At 42.0% G+C, this 16,776-nt stretch overlaps 1 protein-coding gene across 1 annotated transcript in view; it reads left to right on the plus strand.

Annotated features, from left to right (window-relative positions):
* Nucleotides 1-6,490: 6,490 nt before the first annotated feature.
* The window catches only part of SACS (sacsin molecular chaperone), a 30,461-nt gene continuing 20,175 nt past the window's right edge, over nucleotides 6,491-16,776 (plus strand). The window contains exons 1-5 of the mRNA XM_061170885.1: nucleotides 6,491-6,576; nucleotides 9,037-9,148; nucleotides 11,630-11,776; nucleotides 13,847-15,338; nucleotides 15,950-16,041. Of these exons, the coding sequence (XP_061026868.1) occupies nucleotides 9,133-9,148; nucleotides 11,630-11,776; nucleotides 13,847-15,338; nucleotides 15,950-16,041 (1,747 nt within the window). The 5' untranslated portion in view covers nucleotides 6,491-6,576; nucleotides 9,037-9,132. The remainder of the gene's footprint in view (nucleotides 6,577-9,036; nucleotides 9,149-11,629; nucleotides 11,777-13,846; nucleotides 15,339-15,949; nucleotides 16,042-16,776) is intronic.

Below are 16,776 nucleotides of genomic sequence, written 5' to 3' on the forward strand. Positions count from 1 at the left end.
GATACCGATTGAATGACGGGGCTGTGTGCCTGTCACTGCTGTGATTTCTGTTGATTTGCCGTTTCAGCATTGTTTCCCTCTCCCCCCTTTTGTCTGAATCTTCACTTCCTGAAATTAAGATACTTTTTTGATGGGCGTTTTAGCAAGAGGGTTTTTTTTTTTTGGTTTGCTTCTTCGGAGCCATCACTACTGAAATGACTTCATCATTACTCATAGTTTTCTGATTTTGTTATGCATTTAACTGGAATCCTGGTCAGTACTTTCACCTTTTATGTCTTAGAAGTTTCTACCCATCTCTGAATCACAGAAATTTAGGACTGAGAGGCTCTTCAGGCATACTTTAACATGGAAGCTGTTATTTTGAGGAGTAAATTTATATTAAAACTTGTAAGGTGCAAATGAATGATTTAACAGATCAAAACTTTGGAAAATAGGAGTATTTCATGTTATATATAACCTTTAAGACTGGTGGAAATACTACAGTTTTCTTAAAGGAGGTGTTAAATGGAGACGTTTTACTAGAAATTAACTTATTTTATCCTAGTAAATATCTTCACTTTTTAAGTGATAAAGAGGTAAAAGAGAGTTGAACCAGATATACAAGGACTGCTTGAGCCACCCAGGATGGCATTTCAAGTATTGGATTTCCTTACTACCCAGTACAAATATTGGGGACATGCTTGGTACCCGTGATTTTTAACCTCTCAGTGTAACCTTGGCCTCCGTGTGCCTGGGCGCACCCTCTGGTCTCTTGCCCTCTTAGACAGATTTCAGGTTAACCTGTTCTTGTGTTCCTCCAGGCATCAGTCCTCCTTACTGCTTGGTTCCCCAGGGTCTTTGGTGTCAGACAGTGGCTTGATTGAGGGCTTTGGGCAGGACCGAAGAGGAAAGCTTGTCATTCTTACCTCTGTATCTGTGTCTGCCCCAGTCTCTTGACCTTCCTGTGTACCCTCCCGGGTCCTATACCTACTTCTTTGGTTGCTCCTCTGGTTCTCCTTTGTCATCTTACCCCCTAGATGTGGTCAGAGCCAAAGAGTCAGTTGGGGCTCTGTCTTGCTATTGGAAAGGTTTCTGGAGGTGTCTCTGCAAAGCACTGCTGCGGGATGGCGGACGCGGGCGTGGCGTGCAACGTGTTTCGGATTGAGCGGGTGGGCGGCGGGGAGTCTAGTTAGGAAGCTTGTGCTAGTACGAGGGGTGAGCTTCCAGACTTCGATCGTGGAGCTGAAACTGAGAGGAAAGGATGCACAGCGGGCTTTGTAAAAGACAAAATTATGGTGGTTTGGTACCGCATGGGGGTGTCTATTTGTGCAGACCGAGGGAGGGGTGGTGGCGGTGTTGGATGTAGAATAAGGGAGAAGGCCCGGCCAAGGATGTTCACAGGCCTTGAGTCAGACCAGGAAAAGAATGCTCAGTTAGCAGAGATGAACAAGTTCGGGGGGATCCAAGTTTCAGTTCGCTTTTGCATATGTTTGAGCTGGTGGCAGGATATAAGCATCTAGGAAAATGCGTGAAGAGGTAGATGACCTAGATCCTGTTCCTGTATTACCAGCGGATAACAGAGGCCAAGTTAAGTAACATGTTAGAATCTGTTTTCCTATTTCCGGTAGGAATGGGATAAAATGAATTCTAACCAGTTCTGAGGTCTCTGCTGTGTAAGAGTCTAGGGCGTGATCGTCAACAGGCAGCTGTGGATCTGGCACTGAAGCTCAAGGGACAGCGGTCGGGGCTGGGGACATGATGTTGGGAAGCAGCTTGCTCAGTGCGTTTCTCCTTCTGCACCTTGGTGAACTCACTGGGAACATGACTGACATTTGCTGAGCACTTGACTACGCTCCACACACTGCTCTGCTGGGGACTTAGCGTGTATCATCTCATTTACTACTCAGAACGGCCAGCCTCAGGAGATGGTTGTGACTAGTCCATTTTGTAGAAGAGCAAAGCTAAGATTCAGAGAGATAAAGTATCAAGTCAGGATTGGAACCCACGTCTGTCTGATTCCAAAGTCTATGGACTTTTGACTCTTCCACGTCAGAGAGAACCTGTCAGGCTGTCAATTGGGAATAAGTAAAAGTTAAATGTAAAGTTCTTTAAAACAAAGAAGAGCTTAAACCATTAAAAGTGAACTTTGAACTCAAGGATGGAGCTCTCCTAGAAAACAATCAGAGGGCACAGTTCTCTCCTGATGCAGAGGACGGGCTGTGACTTCTACTGAACTGGTGAACTTAGTGATGCTAACGCATGTCATCAAGAAGGGTCTCCTTTTTATAAGCGAATCTTTCACAGAGGTGGTTTCTTTCCCTTTTTATTCAGTGCTGCTCAGAACCTCTTAGATTTGAATCATTGGTGAGACTTCTGCGTATTTCAGGGTAAGCAGAAACAAAAGCTGCTGACACCTCGGTGTCACTCGCTGGTTCTGGTTGGTTTTGGACTTAGCATTGGGCACTTACTTGGTCCTCAGTCTTTCCAGGTCACCTACCATCCTCTTCTCCTTGTCTCTCTTGCTTTTCCTGGTCTGGAAGAGGAATCTGTAAGTTCTTCTTCCTGTCCTGTGAAGAGAGTGAAGCTGTTCGTTAGAGCTGCGTATCATCCTGACCATTTTTCCTCGAGCCAAATGTGTTTGAGCCTCAAACCCGGAGGTTTGAAGTATTGCTTACCTTTCCTGTCTTTTAGTTGATCGGAAACGTCCTGCCTATCAGCTCTTGAATCTTGAGAACCTCCTTGTGTTCTTGACAGCTGAACAGAGGGAAAAGTGTTGGGAGATCCAGATTGCAGTTCATATTATACTATTTGCTTCACAATTTGGAGAGAGTTATTGTTTCCTAGTAAATGAAAGTGAGTGTCTCTGAGGTCCTCAAGGGAGGCTTAGGCTGGCCTGAACAGAGACCCGGTGTTCAAAGTATTTTGTCATCATTCTGTTTGAAACAAAATATGAAGACTGAAATGGACAACTTTTAAGGTTTCGTTGCCTCTGGAGATGAAGACGACCAATGTCACTTTGCTTGGTTGAATGATTTAGGGTCCAAGGAGAGAGGCCCAAGCAGAACTCCCAAGTCTTGGCAGGCTCAGGGGGAGAAAGCAGGTAGCACTGTTGAGGTTATCTCTGCTGCTTGATTTCTCTTTGAGAGAATCACCGCCTTGATATGGGCCACTGATTACAATCTACCAAAAGCATTCAGTGTCAGACTCACACAGCAGTTAGGTGTGTTTTCACTGACAGGGTTCTACTCCGTGTATTCTTCATTTTCAAGTCCTCTTTAAGACCTGGAGACATCTTCCTGTATTACAGATTTCCTTCCTTCCTCCCTTCCTGCTGTTCTTCTTCAAAAGTACCTTAGCTAACTGAATTGGACTACTAATCCTTGGCTTATGCATAGCTCTCTTTCAGTAATCAATTAATTAGTTAATTAATAATAGAATGAACAACCTTGATGACATCATCCAGCTAGAGAACTAGACTGCTGTGGACGGTTTCCTTTCCCTCTGTTCTTCTCTTCCCCAGCCTGTATGCCTGTCTCTTTTGCCTTACCTCTTCGTGTGTTTTATTCTGGTGCCTTTTTATAGTTGTTTCGATAGTTTTATCATAAGTGTGTGTGTGTGTGTGGATACCTGTGTTTGTATGTGTGTATGGATGTGTGTGTATAAGCGAAACAATATACTGTTTACTTTTAGTTGTTTATGAACTTTACAAGAAGCTTATTATACTATATGTAGCAACTTGGATTTAGCTTTTTTCACTCAATATTATGTTATGAATATTCACCCCAATTTATGTACAGTTTAGTTAAGTCATTTTCATTGCTGTATAATATTCCACTGTATGAATATGTCATAGGATTTGGGTTGTTTCTGAATTTTTGTTGTTAACAACAGTACTGTTGTGATTATCTTTCTCCGTATTTCCTGTGCACAGAGGTTTTTTTACAGGCTTGCCTTAAGATTCAGTGGGAACACGTATATGAAAGTGCTTTATAAACTGGGAGCTGTAACAACTGTTAACAGCCGTGTTCAGATTTGTATGTTAGAAATGGGGATTAGAATGAAGATGATGTACAGAAAGTAAGGAGACCAGATGGGAGATGGTTATAAAAATCCAACAGAAGTTGAGAGTCTGAACAATTGGAAGTGGAGAAGACCGAGTTAGATGTGAGAGGAACTGGGAATGGACACGCTGGTGCCACTGCCGGTGGAGGAGGGCCGCTGAAGCCGCCTTTTGGCAGGCCGAGCTCTGGGAGCCTGGAGGGCAGCCGTGTGAGGTGGGGGGTGGCCAATGGAGATGGTGGAGTCGTGGTATGGAGAGCACTGTCCTTCAGCACCCTGTCTTCCCCGTCAAGGAAGAGTCAGTGACAGAGGTGGGTCTCACCTCTTCCACCAGAGGTGGGAGCTGGGGTGGTGTTTGCAGACTGCTGCCTGTGAGTCACTCCTCGGTAACGTGCGTGGGCTGCTGGGGAGAAGTGGATCTGGCAGTTTTTCAGAAAAGCTGTCCATTACCTGCCCCTGTGGGTCATGATCACAATTGTACCCTGCCTTTGTGGGAAACAGAGCAGTCACCGAACGGAAAACGAATACTGAGGCATTTCTCAGGAAAGCCAGTTGGGGAAATCATAGACCAAAGCAGCTTCAGAGGTTGGAGTCCTCACTTGTCTCTTCCTTTCACATCATAGCTTTTTTATAACAACGTCTATAAGCAGTTTACCAAAGTGTATTTCTAGGATGAGTATCTTATAAGATGCTCTTCAAAATAAATGAAAAAAAAATTACTGCTAAAATTTGTGAAATACCACATAGTATAATCCTTTTAAAGAAGGTTACCATAATATTAATATGTTGAATGCCCTAAAAACCAAGTTATTCCAACAAATTAAAGCTTTTTTTTTTTTTTTTTTTGGTCCTCTAATATCTGTCAAATCCCATGGAGCTCTGTTCTGAGTAATACTCTCTGGAAATGCTGATCAAAGAATGATTTTGTTTATGTTGATAATCCTGATTCACCATAAAATTTAAAAAATTATTTTAAAGCAGAATCTGTATATCTTTATCTATTTGTAATTGTTTAAGGAAAAAGCATTTACATTTTTAAATAAAATTTTTGACTAAATTTTTGTTCTCTGGAATATTCACTTCTCCAGAACAACTTATTTCCTTATATGAACACTTAACAAACAATATTTCTTTTTTTTTGTTATGCATATACATAAATCCACTCTTTTTTAGATTCTTTTCCCATATAGGCCATTACAGAGTATTGAGTAGAGTTCCCTGTGCTATACAGTAGGTCTTTATTAATTACCTATTTCATATATAGTAGTGTGTACGTGTCAATCCCAGTCTCCCAATTTATCCCTCCCCCGTTTCCCCCCTGGTAATCATAGGTTTGTTTTCTACATCTGTGACTCTATTTCTGTTTTGTAAAACAAACATTTCTTAGGTGAAAAAAAATGAGGTAAAGTTTTGAACTTGCAGAATTAGGAACTATATTGCTTTTCATAATTTTATTTTCTTTTTTCAGTTATCTGACTGGATCAGGATTGGAGATCTGACTTCCCAAAATTGTCATCTTTTTGTAAACCTTCAATCAAAAGGCTTAAAAGGGGGAGGTATAACATTGACTTTACCAGGAGTAAATTCCATTTTTAGTCACATAAAGATCATGTTTTAAAAATAAAAAGAATGTACATAGCATTTGGATGTGATGAGGGGATGTCAGGGCCAGAGGAACACAGGTGTGGGTGGAGCCAGTGAGCTGTAAGGGTGCATGGGTGGAGTAGTCTGCGGGCAGGGTCCTGTGGATGCTTGGTCGTGGTGGGTAGTTGTACTAAAATGATGCAGATAAATTCATAGTGATGATTCTGTCTTAAGCACAGATTTCTTTTTTACTTATAAACAGATGTGTTTTTATTCTGTGCATCTGAGAAATTATTTCCCTTCCCCCATGCTCCCTATGCTTTGCTGTCACCTGTCTGAAGGTGACCTGGTTGGTCAGTTCTGAGAATCTCCAGTTTAGGAGAGACTTAGGGTATTTGAACTGGGCAGCCATTGAGACATTGTGCCGTATTTCAAAGCACTCGGAACATTGGTTGAGTTTGCGACTATTAAGGATGTCATAACAGGCACCACAATCTCCGGCTTATTACTTAGTGGCAAAGCACCCACAAAATAGCGCCATTTATTTCATTTGCTTCGGAAAATAGCAACACCCCGCCATGCTCTTTATTTTTGAATTAATAACCTTATGTGACATTTGGTATATGTTTGAACATTTTTTAAAAACCTAATTTGTAGTTTAATTAAAAATCTTGAGATTTGATAAAATTGAATCTGCTTTGCTTTGTACTGAATCTGTTTAGTCAGGTAGCCCTCGTACCAGAGGGCTGCAGTGAAGTGTGTGAAGTCAGAACTTGCACAACTTCATTGTGTCTCAGAACCAAATAACACGTTGACAATAGGCCAGAGGACGGGACTTTCTTCTAAAGTGTTTTACACGTGTTCTCAGGTCGATTTGGTCAAACAACTCCCCCACTTGTTGATTTCCTCAAGGACATTTTAAGAAGATATCCAGAAGGAGGACAGATTCTTAAGGTGAGGTATGGGTGTGTGCATGTGTGCATTTACATTGATAAAAATGAGATGGAGTAGTATTACTTACAAGTCCTGTTAGTATTTCCATTTTAGAATTTTGTCTAGATTTGAATGGCTGTGTCTGTTTCCCTCTGCACCTGCAGTGTATACGCTGGATGGGATGGCTTGAGACGCAGTCCATGTAAATATGTGAGGTTTCAGAGGCAAAGGAACCCCCTAAGCTGCAGTGTGCTGTAGTCATGCAGTGTTGCTCTAGGAACATTTATTTGGTAATTTTATGTAATTATGTAGTGTAATTTTATGAATTTTATGTAAAACATTGTGCAGGGGCATTACAAACCAACCAGCCGACCAAATAAAATAAGACAAAACCCACATTCAGGGGCCATGAACCCATGCCTGTTTGACTCCCCTAGATTTAGAAGTTTGCTTTTTGGGAGAGTTTATTTAAAAGGATAATTGTTTTAGTTAAGTATTTCTATTTACGATATATTCTTTTAGTTTGAATACACTCATTAAAAAAACTGAACAATCATAAAAGAATGCAAATGGAAGATACTGCAAAAGTTAGATTTTGTGTTTAAGCTTAATAAACTTCCTTAATTAAGTGTAAAAGTAGATGAATTATTATGCATTTTCCTCTAATTATTTAGTGTTTATTGTGTTCAATATCTTAGCTCTTATTATATTTTCTAGTTTAGATGGTAAAATTTTAGAGAATAAGCACTAGGTCAGTTTAGCTTACCTTAAGTATTAGTCATACTCAGGCAGGCGCTGATTGAGGAGTGCTGTACCCTAGGGAGTTTAATAATGATGAGGCACTGGGGCAGTTTAAGTCCATCTTTGAGAGCAGGCACCAGTGGCTCACAGAAGGCTAATTTGAAAGCCATTTTTATATTGAGATATTAGGAAAGTGAAGGTGGGAAGAGTGTCATTATTGGGTTATGGGGGTAGAGAGAGGTGAACAGAATAAATTTAAGATAGGATTTAGTAGGGCCTCATCAATTCAAAAATGAGTGATAGAGATCCTGTTGGCAAACAAGGCAGTGGTCGTGAGCGAGGTCTTTGTACATTCGTAGGGTTAGCAAGTGCTGATGTGTAGTCCTTCCACTTTGCTTATTGTGTGGATTTGTGTGCCAGCCAACTCAGTATGATTTTTGTCCCTTGGATATTTTAGTAGAATTCTACCATTTTAGATGTAATAGGAATCTTAGAATTACCTAGACTTAGGCCACCACCTTGTGTGATGTTTGCTGAAATAGATCGAGAGAAATTTTAGTGACTAGCTCAAGATCTTATGCAAATGGGCACATTCACTGCCTCTTCTTCTCAGAATCAGTTTGAAAGCGATCCCCTGAGAAGAAGGGCCCCATCTTATTTTTTGTTCAACTTGAGACCGATAGTTGGAATCTGGGACTTGGGATGTTATCTTGTTTTCTTCATCTCTGTTGCCTAAAATACACATGTCTCAAGTAGCTATCCAGATGAAAGCAAGATCCAGCCTCTAAAGTGCTATCATTCTGTAAGTTAAACTGGCATTTTGCTACCTATTTAATTTTTATTTCTACCTTTAATATTATTTTATATTATACCCTAATGTAAATAAGATTGCTAATTTTTAGGGATTCTACTAGACTAAATAGGGTGGGAGTGGGTCTTAAAAATCCCATGAGAAATGGGAAGTTGTGTAAACAGGAAGACTTTGTAGCTGATGAGGAGGTAGATAAAGGCGTGGTCATGTGTTCGTGTTTGGGGTTGAACGGCATGTGGGATAAGTGTCCCCAGCCTTCTGGTGTGCACGGGGTGAACTAACCACCCACCTGATGTCACAACCAGCTCTCATTTGCACACTGTTCCCGCACTCAGTCCGATGCTTATCTTGTTGCATGCAGGCGGTATGCTGTGTCACCCGCTCTGATGAAGGCTTTGCTGTCGGCATGGCTGTAGTATCAGTGTACGCCCTCTGCAGTTCCTGCCCATCCCTGCCACCCCCCACCCCCGTTAGTGATTCCAGGGTGCTGGGAAAGTAAAAAATAGTGCCCCCCAAAGTTAGAGGTTCACGAGTGTGCTAATACAGGGTGGATTATTCTGTGTCTAAAGACCCATCCATTTAAAATATAACCCCTTGATTTGGTTTGGTCTAATTCAGAGCTCATCCAGGAAATTGGCACCTGTTCTTTACATTAGACTACACTAGGTCGAATTCTACTAAAATATCCAAGGGAGAAAAATTATACTGAGTTGGCTGGCACACAGATCTACACAATAAGCAACGTGGAAGGACTGCACATCAGCACTTGCTAACTGTAAGGATGTACAAAGACCTCGCTCATGATGCAAATAGTGGGTTTCCTTTACTTATGTGTAATTACTTTTTAAATATTATAGGTAAATACAAAGATGAGCAGTAGATTACTGTTTTATTAAATATTATTATTTTTTGGTGTATTTCTTGACTAGGAATTAATTCAGAATGCAGAAGATGCTGGGGCCACAGAAGTTAAATTTTTATATGATGAAACTCAGTATGGAACAGAGACTCTTTGGTCAAAAGATATGGCACAATATCAGGGTAAGAATCAATAATTAGTTACGGACAAGTTTTATTTTATGTACTAACAGGTGAGTTTTAGTGATTTACAATTCAGTGTTTAATGAACAGTCAAGTTACCACCTGTCCTTCACTTCTTGGCGTATTTAACTCCAAGAGATGTTTTTCTCTGCTTTTTGTGGGCAGATGTCTCTGCTAGTTGGTATTTTTACAGAGCGAAGAATAAAAATCTTGAAACTCAGAGTAATAAGCAATGTAAATACATAAACCTCTTATTCTGTTCAGTCAACTTGTGAGCATTTATATCATTAGCGAGACAAATAGAACACTTCTCTGCATTTGGAAAGAAGTTAGAGGCTGTGGCTTTGTGTATTCCTTTGTGCTTTGAGAGTGCCCTTGAATTATTTTGAAGTAGGGTGAGAAGGAAGATTGAAGGAGAGAAGTGAGTAAGGAAAATGAAAGTAAAGACAGTAAGAAATGATAACCAACGTAAGGACTCCTAAGTCCTGCGCTTTGAAGTGCTGTGTTGAGAAGAATATGCATAACTTTTAGTGCAGCTGTAAAGTCAGCAGGGTGATTGGGAATGACTGTGTGTGGTAGAAAGTTATTGAGAAAAGGGAGGATCAGTTCAGACTTTCCTGGACATATTTTTAAGGAGATGTAAGTCATATATTTTTTAAAAGAGGTTTCATGATTTAGGAGGGTAATCAACATTACTGTTAAATATCTAAATACTAAATATTTAGCATTTATGATATATTTATTATATAAATAAATAAATATATTTATTCTTAGGTCATATTTGTGATATGGAAGTTGCATTTTTAAAATTCTATAAGGAGCTGGGATGAGACGTAGTATGTCAGGAGGTTTTCATTCTAGCCCTGACGCCTGCCCCCTTCATGATCTCGGGCAAGTCAGCTCACCCCCATCGTTCATTTGTTCGGTGAGAGGGTGAAACCAGTCAGGTTTCCTGGCTCTGAGAGCCTGTGATTTAATGTAATCATTGTCGAAAGATGCCCCGTGTAGATATGAGGGACTTTTGTCTGAATCCTGATCCTGCATGGGGCTCCCCGGGGCCCACGTCCGTGGGGTGCTGGTGTGCCGAGTGTCAGGCCTGCCCCTCGTGCTTCCTGTGCCTGAGCGGGGCCCCGAGGCCGGCTGCCTGTCAGCCTCTCCCCGTGGAGTGGAGTGGCGAGAACGCAGTCCGCCCCCAGTCACTGAGGGTTCAAGGAGCTCGTGTGTGTCATAATGCTTTCTGTCTGGTGTCATCCTGATTGGGGGAGTGTCCTGTAGAACTGTATACGGGAAGAGGTCCTGGAAGTATTCTGCTTCACAATTCTCTCATGTCTATGAGTTTTTCCTTCCAGCCCTGACTTCACCTCATTAGAAGAAAAAATTGTGAAACAAGATTATTTAGCTGAGTTTATGCGTAAGCATACTTAGAGAGAGGCTCTTTAAAGTGACGTCAGATTAGACAATTTTTTAAAACTTGCACATACAGAAGGAAGTGGACATGATCTTTGATCTCTTTAATTAACAAATGTTTGTTGAGAGCCCTCCATGCTTGTGGTGTTTGAGGGTCTTTCTCTCGCATTCAGACATGAGCGGTATCTTGGCTGGTGTCATCTTCTTGGGTCACAGTTTTTTCCCTTTACTGACACTTAGTGTTGTAGATGAGAACTCTTGAGTTCAACTTGTTTTTGTTTCTTTTTTATGTAATGAGATGACAAAAGACTCAATGTCAGATCCGATGCAGATAACTCAGAGATCTTCCCCAGTTTCTCACTTTACTAAGGATTTCAAGGATGTGGTTAATTAAGAGGTACAAGTGAAGGAGTGTGGCGAAATCTGGGGCTCCCCCAGGCCCTTTCCTGCTGTGTCCGAGGACACCCTGTGGCCTGGGTTTAGCAGAGGTGGCCTCCATGTGCTTGTCCTTCCTACAAAAGCCTCGCAGTCTTGACCTTTTCATATCCCCACTTTGACTATTTTCCAAATAGCAGTCACGCTATTTTTGTAAAGCAAACTGTGGCCAGCATCCCCATATCTGTGCTTGAATTCATAGGCGTGTGAGAAGGGTTATTTTTCACCCTATGAAATAATATATTAACAAGGTTTCTTTAGTCTTCTTATACATTTGCAGGTAATTCCATTCACAAAAATAAATAAATATTCTATTTAGGAACAAATTTAAAAGTAGTACACTGTGATTAATTTTCTTCTTTGCCCTGTGTTTTGAGTATCTAAATACCGTAAGTTTTCCTTTTTGGATTTTTGGTCAACAATACTATATTTCTTCTGCTGGTAATTTTTACCATTAATTTGTAACTTCTGTTTTTAATATGAAAACAACCAAACTGTAATGCTGAATCAGTCACTCCATTCAGTTCTTTCCATCTTCCCATCAAATAAGCAATGTTACGTAGAGGAAGTTATTGTAAGAGAAGTGATCACCCAGGCTCCCTTCTTTCTCAACACGTGCGTGTGCCTCCCGACGCCCAGGGCCCGCTCTCTGCGTGCACAACAACGCAGTGTTCGCCCCGGAGGACTGGCACGGCATTCAGGAGGTAGCGCGCAGCAGGAAGAAGGACGACCCTCTGAAGGTCGGAAGATTCGGAATCGGGTTCAATTCTGTCTATCATATAACAGGTATGGTGTTTGGCTTTTCAGTCTTGAGACTGACAATTATTTTAGCCTATGTTTTGTACTTTATTGGGTTAACTTCAGAGATGATACTGTTTTAAAAGGCATTTTCCCCAAATTCTCTGTCAGTGGCAAGAAGTATATCCATGAAATATCCGTGCGTCTTGTGTTTTCTCAAGTTACCATGGTAACTAGACCAAATCTTCTTCATGTGATGCAAAAGTTAATGCCATCATTTCCGGTGGAATCAGTGTAGTATATTAAGTCATTTTATGTGAGGTTTGAGATTTTACGTGAGCTGTTGAAAGCCTACACAAAATTGTTACTCTAAAAACTTTTACACTGCAAATCTGTAAGAGTCAGGCAAACTGATTTTCACAGATTTTCTTGTACATAGGTGTAAGTAACAGGAAGAAGAAAGTATAATATCCAGTGGTATTGAATAACTGACAAGGAGAGGACCTTTGAAATGACTCTGGTTTCTCACTTTCTTCATAAAAATTTTACTCTCTTTAAACTTACAAGTATTTTAACCATTACTTTGAAATCATGCTTGGAATCTAGAAAGAATATGAGGTTTCTGATTCATGGTTATAGTAGGAAATACTTGAAACTCTTAGGGTAGACACCTCTAAGGGTATATGACTGTTCTTCCAGAATCAGAGCTCTTAGTATTTACTGTAGTTTTGTGATAAAACTTTTTTATGAAATTAGCACTTGTTATCGTTTAAGTTTGAAACCGTTTGTGCATTTTGAACTTGCAGGAGAAGGAGGGTTGAGCTGGCAGAGCTGTAGCTGTAGCTAGAGTGGCATATAATTTATTGCCCAAACTGGGACACTGCTGAGAGTGAAAGAGGTGGTATTATTCTCAGACACTGGCCTGAATTGGGACTGCCCTGGGCAAGTGGGATATAGGGTCACCATCACTATGGCCCACTTTTATTTAGTAAGCCTATTTTTTAAATTGCATTTACATTATTACGATATATTGTATGATATTGTGTTAAGTAATATTAGTTATGTGTTATATAATAACACTGATGAAATCATAATATTATATAACAATTATACGAATATTAATATTCATGTGTTCAACTATTTGTGAGTTACTCCTCACATCTGTGTCATGTAGTAGTTTTTAAATTTTATGGGGGCACACACGTGAGTTGCATAAGCATGGAGCCAGTTGTACAGGAGTGAATTGTTTAGAGATTCCCCTGATGGCCAGCATCTGCTCTCACCATGGATTTGTTCGCTATCGGAGAACGAGCACATCTGTGTGGGACAGTGTCACCCGGGGTGCTGTTCTCTAGTCTGAGGATTTGCGAAGTTCTTGAGTCCTGCTTTACAACCATCAGGAGCCTCCCTGACATAGTTTCAACAGTGGGAGTGGAACAGGGAGTGTGGACGAGGGGGCCGTGGACCGGCGTTGCTGGTGGACGTGGTGGCTGGGCCAGTGGATGTAACATCTCCTACTTAAAATACCCGAGAGCTTAGGAGTCGGCAGTTGTGACACCTGAGGCTGTGGTCAGTGACCATGCGTATTACAGGTGGACCTCACGGAGTTGTGTCTTGTGTGAAGGTTAGGCCCTCAAGTCACTGCCCATTTCACACTCGCTCCAGGGCACGGTGCTTGCAGATAATCTGTGTTGTTCTTTCTCTTCCCTCTTTTCTCAGAGAATCTGTGGTTGAGGTTTTATTTTGAGCATAGGCTGCAACTCTCTTCTGTTTAATTGGGTTCACTTGGCTATGGGGAGAGTGTAAATATCCAAATTCTCTTTACGTATTTTAATTGTTTAATAAGTGTTTGAAGATATATCTTAGGTTTTCACAACAATCATGTAAAGTCTCTCAATGCCTGGTACTTTTTGAATCAAAAGAGAAATCATTTTTTGTGCTCAAAGAATTATATTTCCAAAGCTAGATTTAGTTTGTTTTTAGATAAATCTGTTTAGAGTCATCTTGTGGCTCATGCTTTTTCATGTGTAATATATGATAGTAACTATCTATTGTAGTTGTACTTATAATTGTCCTTTAAATTTCAGAGTTGATCATGACTTGAATTTTCCTTTACAGATGTTCCTTGTATCTTTAGTGGTGATCAGATTGGGATGTTAGATCCTCATCAGACACTTTTTGGTCCACATGAATCAGGCCAATGTTGGAATCTCAAAGATGACAGCAAAGAAATTAGCGAACTTTCAGACCAGTTTGCACCATTTATTGGCATCTTTGGAAGCACCAAGGAGACGTTTATAAATGGCAGTTTTCCAGGAACATTTTTCCGTTTCCCCCTTCGGCTACAGCCCTCCCAGCTCAGTAGTAACCTCTACAATAAGCAGAAGGTTCTCGAGTTGTTTGAGTCTTTCAGGGCGGACGCAGGCACGGTGCTGCTCTTTCTGAAAAGCGTGCAGGACGTCTCCTTACTTGTCCGCGAGGCCGATGGAACAGAGAAGCTGCTCTTCAGAGTGAGTGCTAGTGAGAGTGCAGCCCTGACCCAGGAGCGGCCGGATTCTGTAAAGATCCTGGGAGCCGCCATCAGTAACTATTGTGAGAAGATTCCCAGCAACAGCGTGACCTGTGTCACGTACCCTATAAATATAGTTTTAGAAGATGAGAGTGCCAGGGGTGCACAGAAGACGTCTTGGCTGGTGTGTAACGGCGTGGGTGGGCGAGGGATTAGTAGTAGGCTCGATGCATTGGCCGATGAGTTGAAGTTCGTCCCCGTCATTGGAATAGCCACGCTGCTGTCAAGCAGAGCTGAGGAGGAGGGAGGAGCAGCGTCCGCGTTCTCAGGGAAAGCCTTCTGCTTCCTTCCTTTACCGCCTGGCGAGGAAAGCAAAACAGGCCTCCCAGTTCACATCAGTGGCTTCTTTGGCCTGACGGACAATCGCAGGAGCATCAAATGGAGAGAGCTGGACCAGTGGAGGGACCCGGCCGCCTTGTGGAATGAGTTTCTCGTCCTGAACGTCGTCCCTAGAGCCTACGCCACTCTGATCTTAGACTCCATAGAACGTCTGCAGGCAGGAAGGAGCCCCGACCTGCCCCTGTCGGTGGACGTCATCTACAAGCTGTGGCCCGACGTCAAGCGGGTCACGGCGCACTGGCAGCCCGTGTTGGAGCCTCTGTTTCACGAGCTGTTCCAGCACGCAGTCCTGTATTCCCTCAGCGGCCACTGGGTCCCCTTGGAGCAGGCGTGCTTCTCGGAACTGGACGAGAGTCTGGAATGCACCAGGTCCGTGCTCGGCTATCTCCAGAGCTCAGGGAAGCAGGTCGTCAGGGTCCCGGCCCACGTGGCTGCCGCCGTTCAGCTCGCCACGTCCAGCATGAGGCCTGTGAGGAAGGTGACGCCCGCGTGGACCCGGCAGGTGCTGCGGAAGGCAGCCCACCTGGGCGGCACCAGCGCCGCCGAGAAGCTGCAGCTGCTAGAGTTCGTGCTCTCCGACCAGGCCTACGGCGAGCTGCTGGGGCTGGAGCTGCTGCCCCTACAGAACGGAAGTTTCGTCCCCTTCTCCTCGTCTGTGTCCGATCAAGATGTGGTTTATATAAGCTCAGAAAACTATCCCAGGTATGCACGGACCCCACCTTCTGCCCCTGCCGGCACTTCCAGTCGGCTGCTGTGAAATTCATCAGCTGTCAGTGTGGATGTTACCTTAGGGTGACTTTTGCAGAGCTGCTTTGTTAAAATAGGAAAGGATACATTTTTACATTCTAAGGTGAAAGGCATCCAGATGTTTACCAGTTAAAGAGCGGGTCCAAGCAGTTGTTTTTCTGGGAAATTCCAATAACAGAACACAGAAGAGAATGGTTATAAAGAGCTAATAATAACTACAGTTAGTCAAAAGTGAATTATTTTGATGAAGTTAATTTAAATTAAAATACTATACTAAGTAATTCTTTATAACTCAGGGTGTGTATTGACATTTCAGAAAATAAAATGAATTTTATTCTAAGAAGTTTAGACAATTTCTGGATTTGGATATGGTGCATGATGTCCTCATGTTTAAAAGCGAAGCCTGGATAATACTTGATCAAAAAGTATTGCAGTGTGATTAGATGTGTGCCTTATAATTGATGTAAATAGTAAGTACATTTAACTGGCTTGAAATTATATGATTGAATTTCTGTATCTTAGAATTGTTAGAAGATTAAAATTGCTGTGTTTCTTTCACTTTTTAGGTCCCTTTTCCCAGGTCTCGAAGGAAGATTTATTTTGGATAACTTGAAGCCTCACCTTCTGGCTGCTTTAAAGGAAGCTGCCCAAACCCGAGGTATTATAGCTGTTTAGTTTTTTTTTTTTTTTTTAATATATGTATTTATAAAAATGACAGCTTGTATAAGTTTCCTATTACGTTGAAGCAATAGGAAATTATTAGTTATCGATTTTAGACGTTATCACTCAGCAGTTCCATGTGGTTCAACTTCATGTACTTGTTGTAGTTTAAGATGTGTCAGTGCTGGATTCTGACATCTAAAAGAATCCGAACGTGATACTGTATTTAAGTGTCTCTTGTCACGGTCTGGTGGTGTGCCTTTATGGATGTGATCCCTGGCACGTGTGCAGTGCTTTACAGCTTTCAGTGCTCCCCGTTTCTTTTCCATTTGTGCCCCCAGCCTCATCCCTTGTAGCCTGTGTGGTGGTGAGGGCGCTCTTGTGGGTTAGAGGGTGCATACGCGGAGAGAAGGTCGTCAGCCTTGCTCTGTCCTCACACCACCCGCCTCCTCAGTTCTGTGTGGCTGTCCTGGGGCAGCGTCGAGGAAATGCAGGCTGACAAAATGACCTCTGCAGCAGGGCCAGGAAAGGGCACTCCTGGGGTCGTAGCAAAGGCTGGGTGTCCTTTATTGGGAATCCTTTTTAGGAAAAGACAGAATAATTGGGGGAAAAAATCACCATGGTTCTGTTTAGTATTATCTTTCAACTTTTGTGAGCATCCTTTCTCTTTTAAGACTGTTGCCTGAACTTTTTCTAAGTTAGATATTGGCCTGAAAAATGCTAGATTTGTCCT

The sequence above is a fragment of the Eubalaena glacialis genome, chromosome 16 (genome assembly GCF_028564815.1).
Source record: "Eubalaena glacialis isolate mEubGla1 chromosome 16, mEubGla1.1.hap2.+ XY, whole genome shotgun sequence".
In the NCBI taxonomy this organism is placed as follows: domain Eukaryota; kingdom Metazoa; phylum Chordata; class Mammalia; order Artiodactyla; family Balaenidae; genus Eubalaena; species Eubalaena glacialis.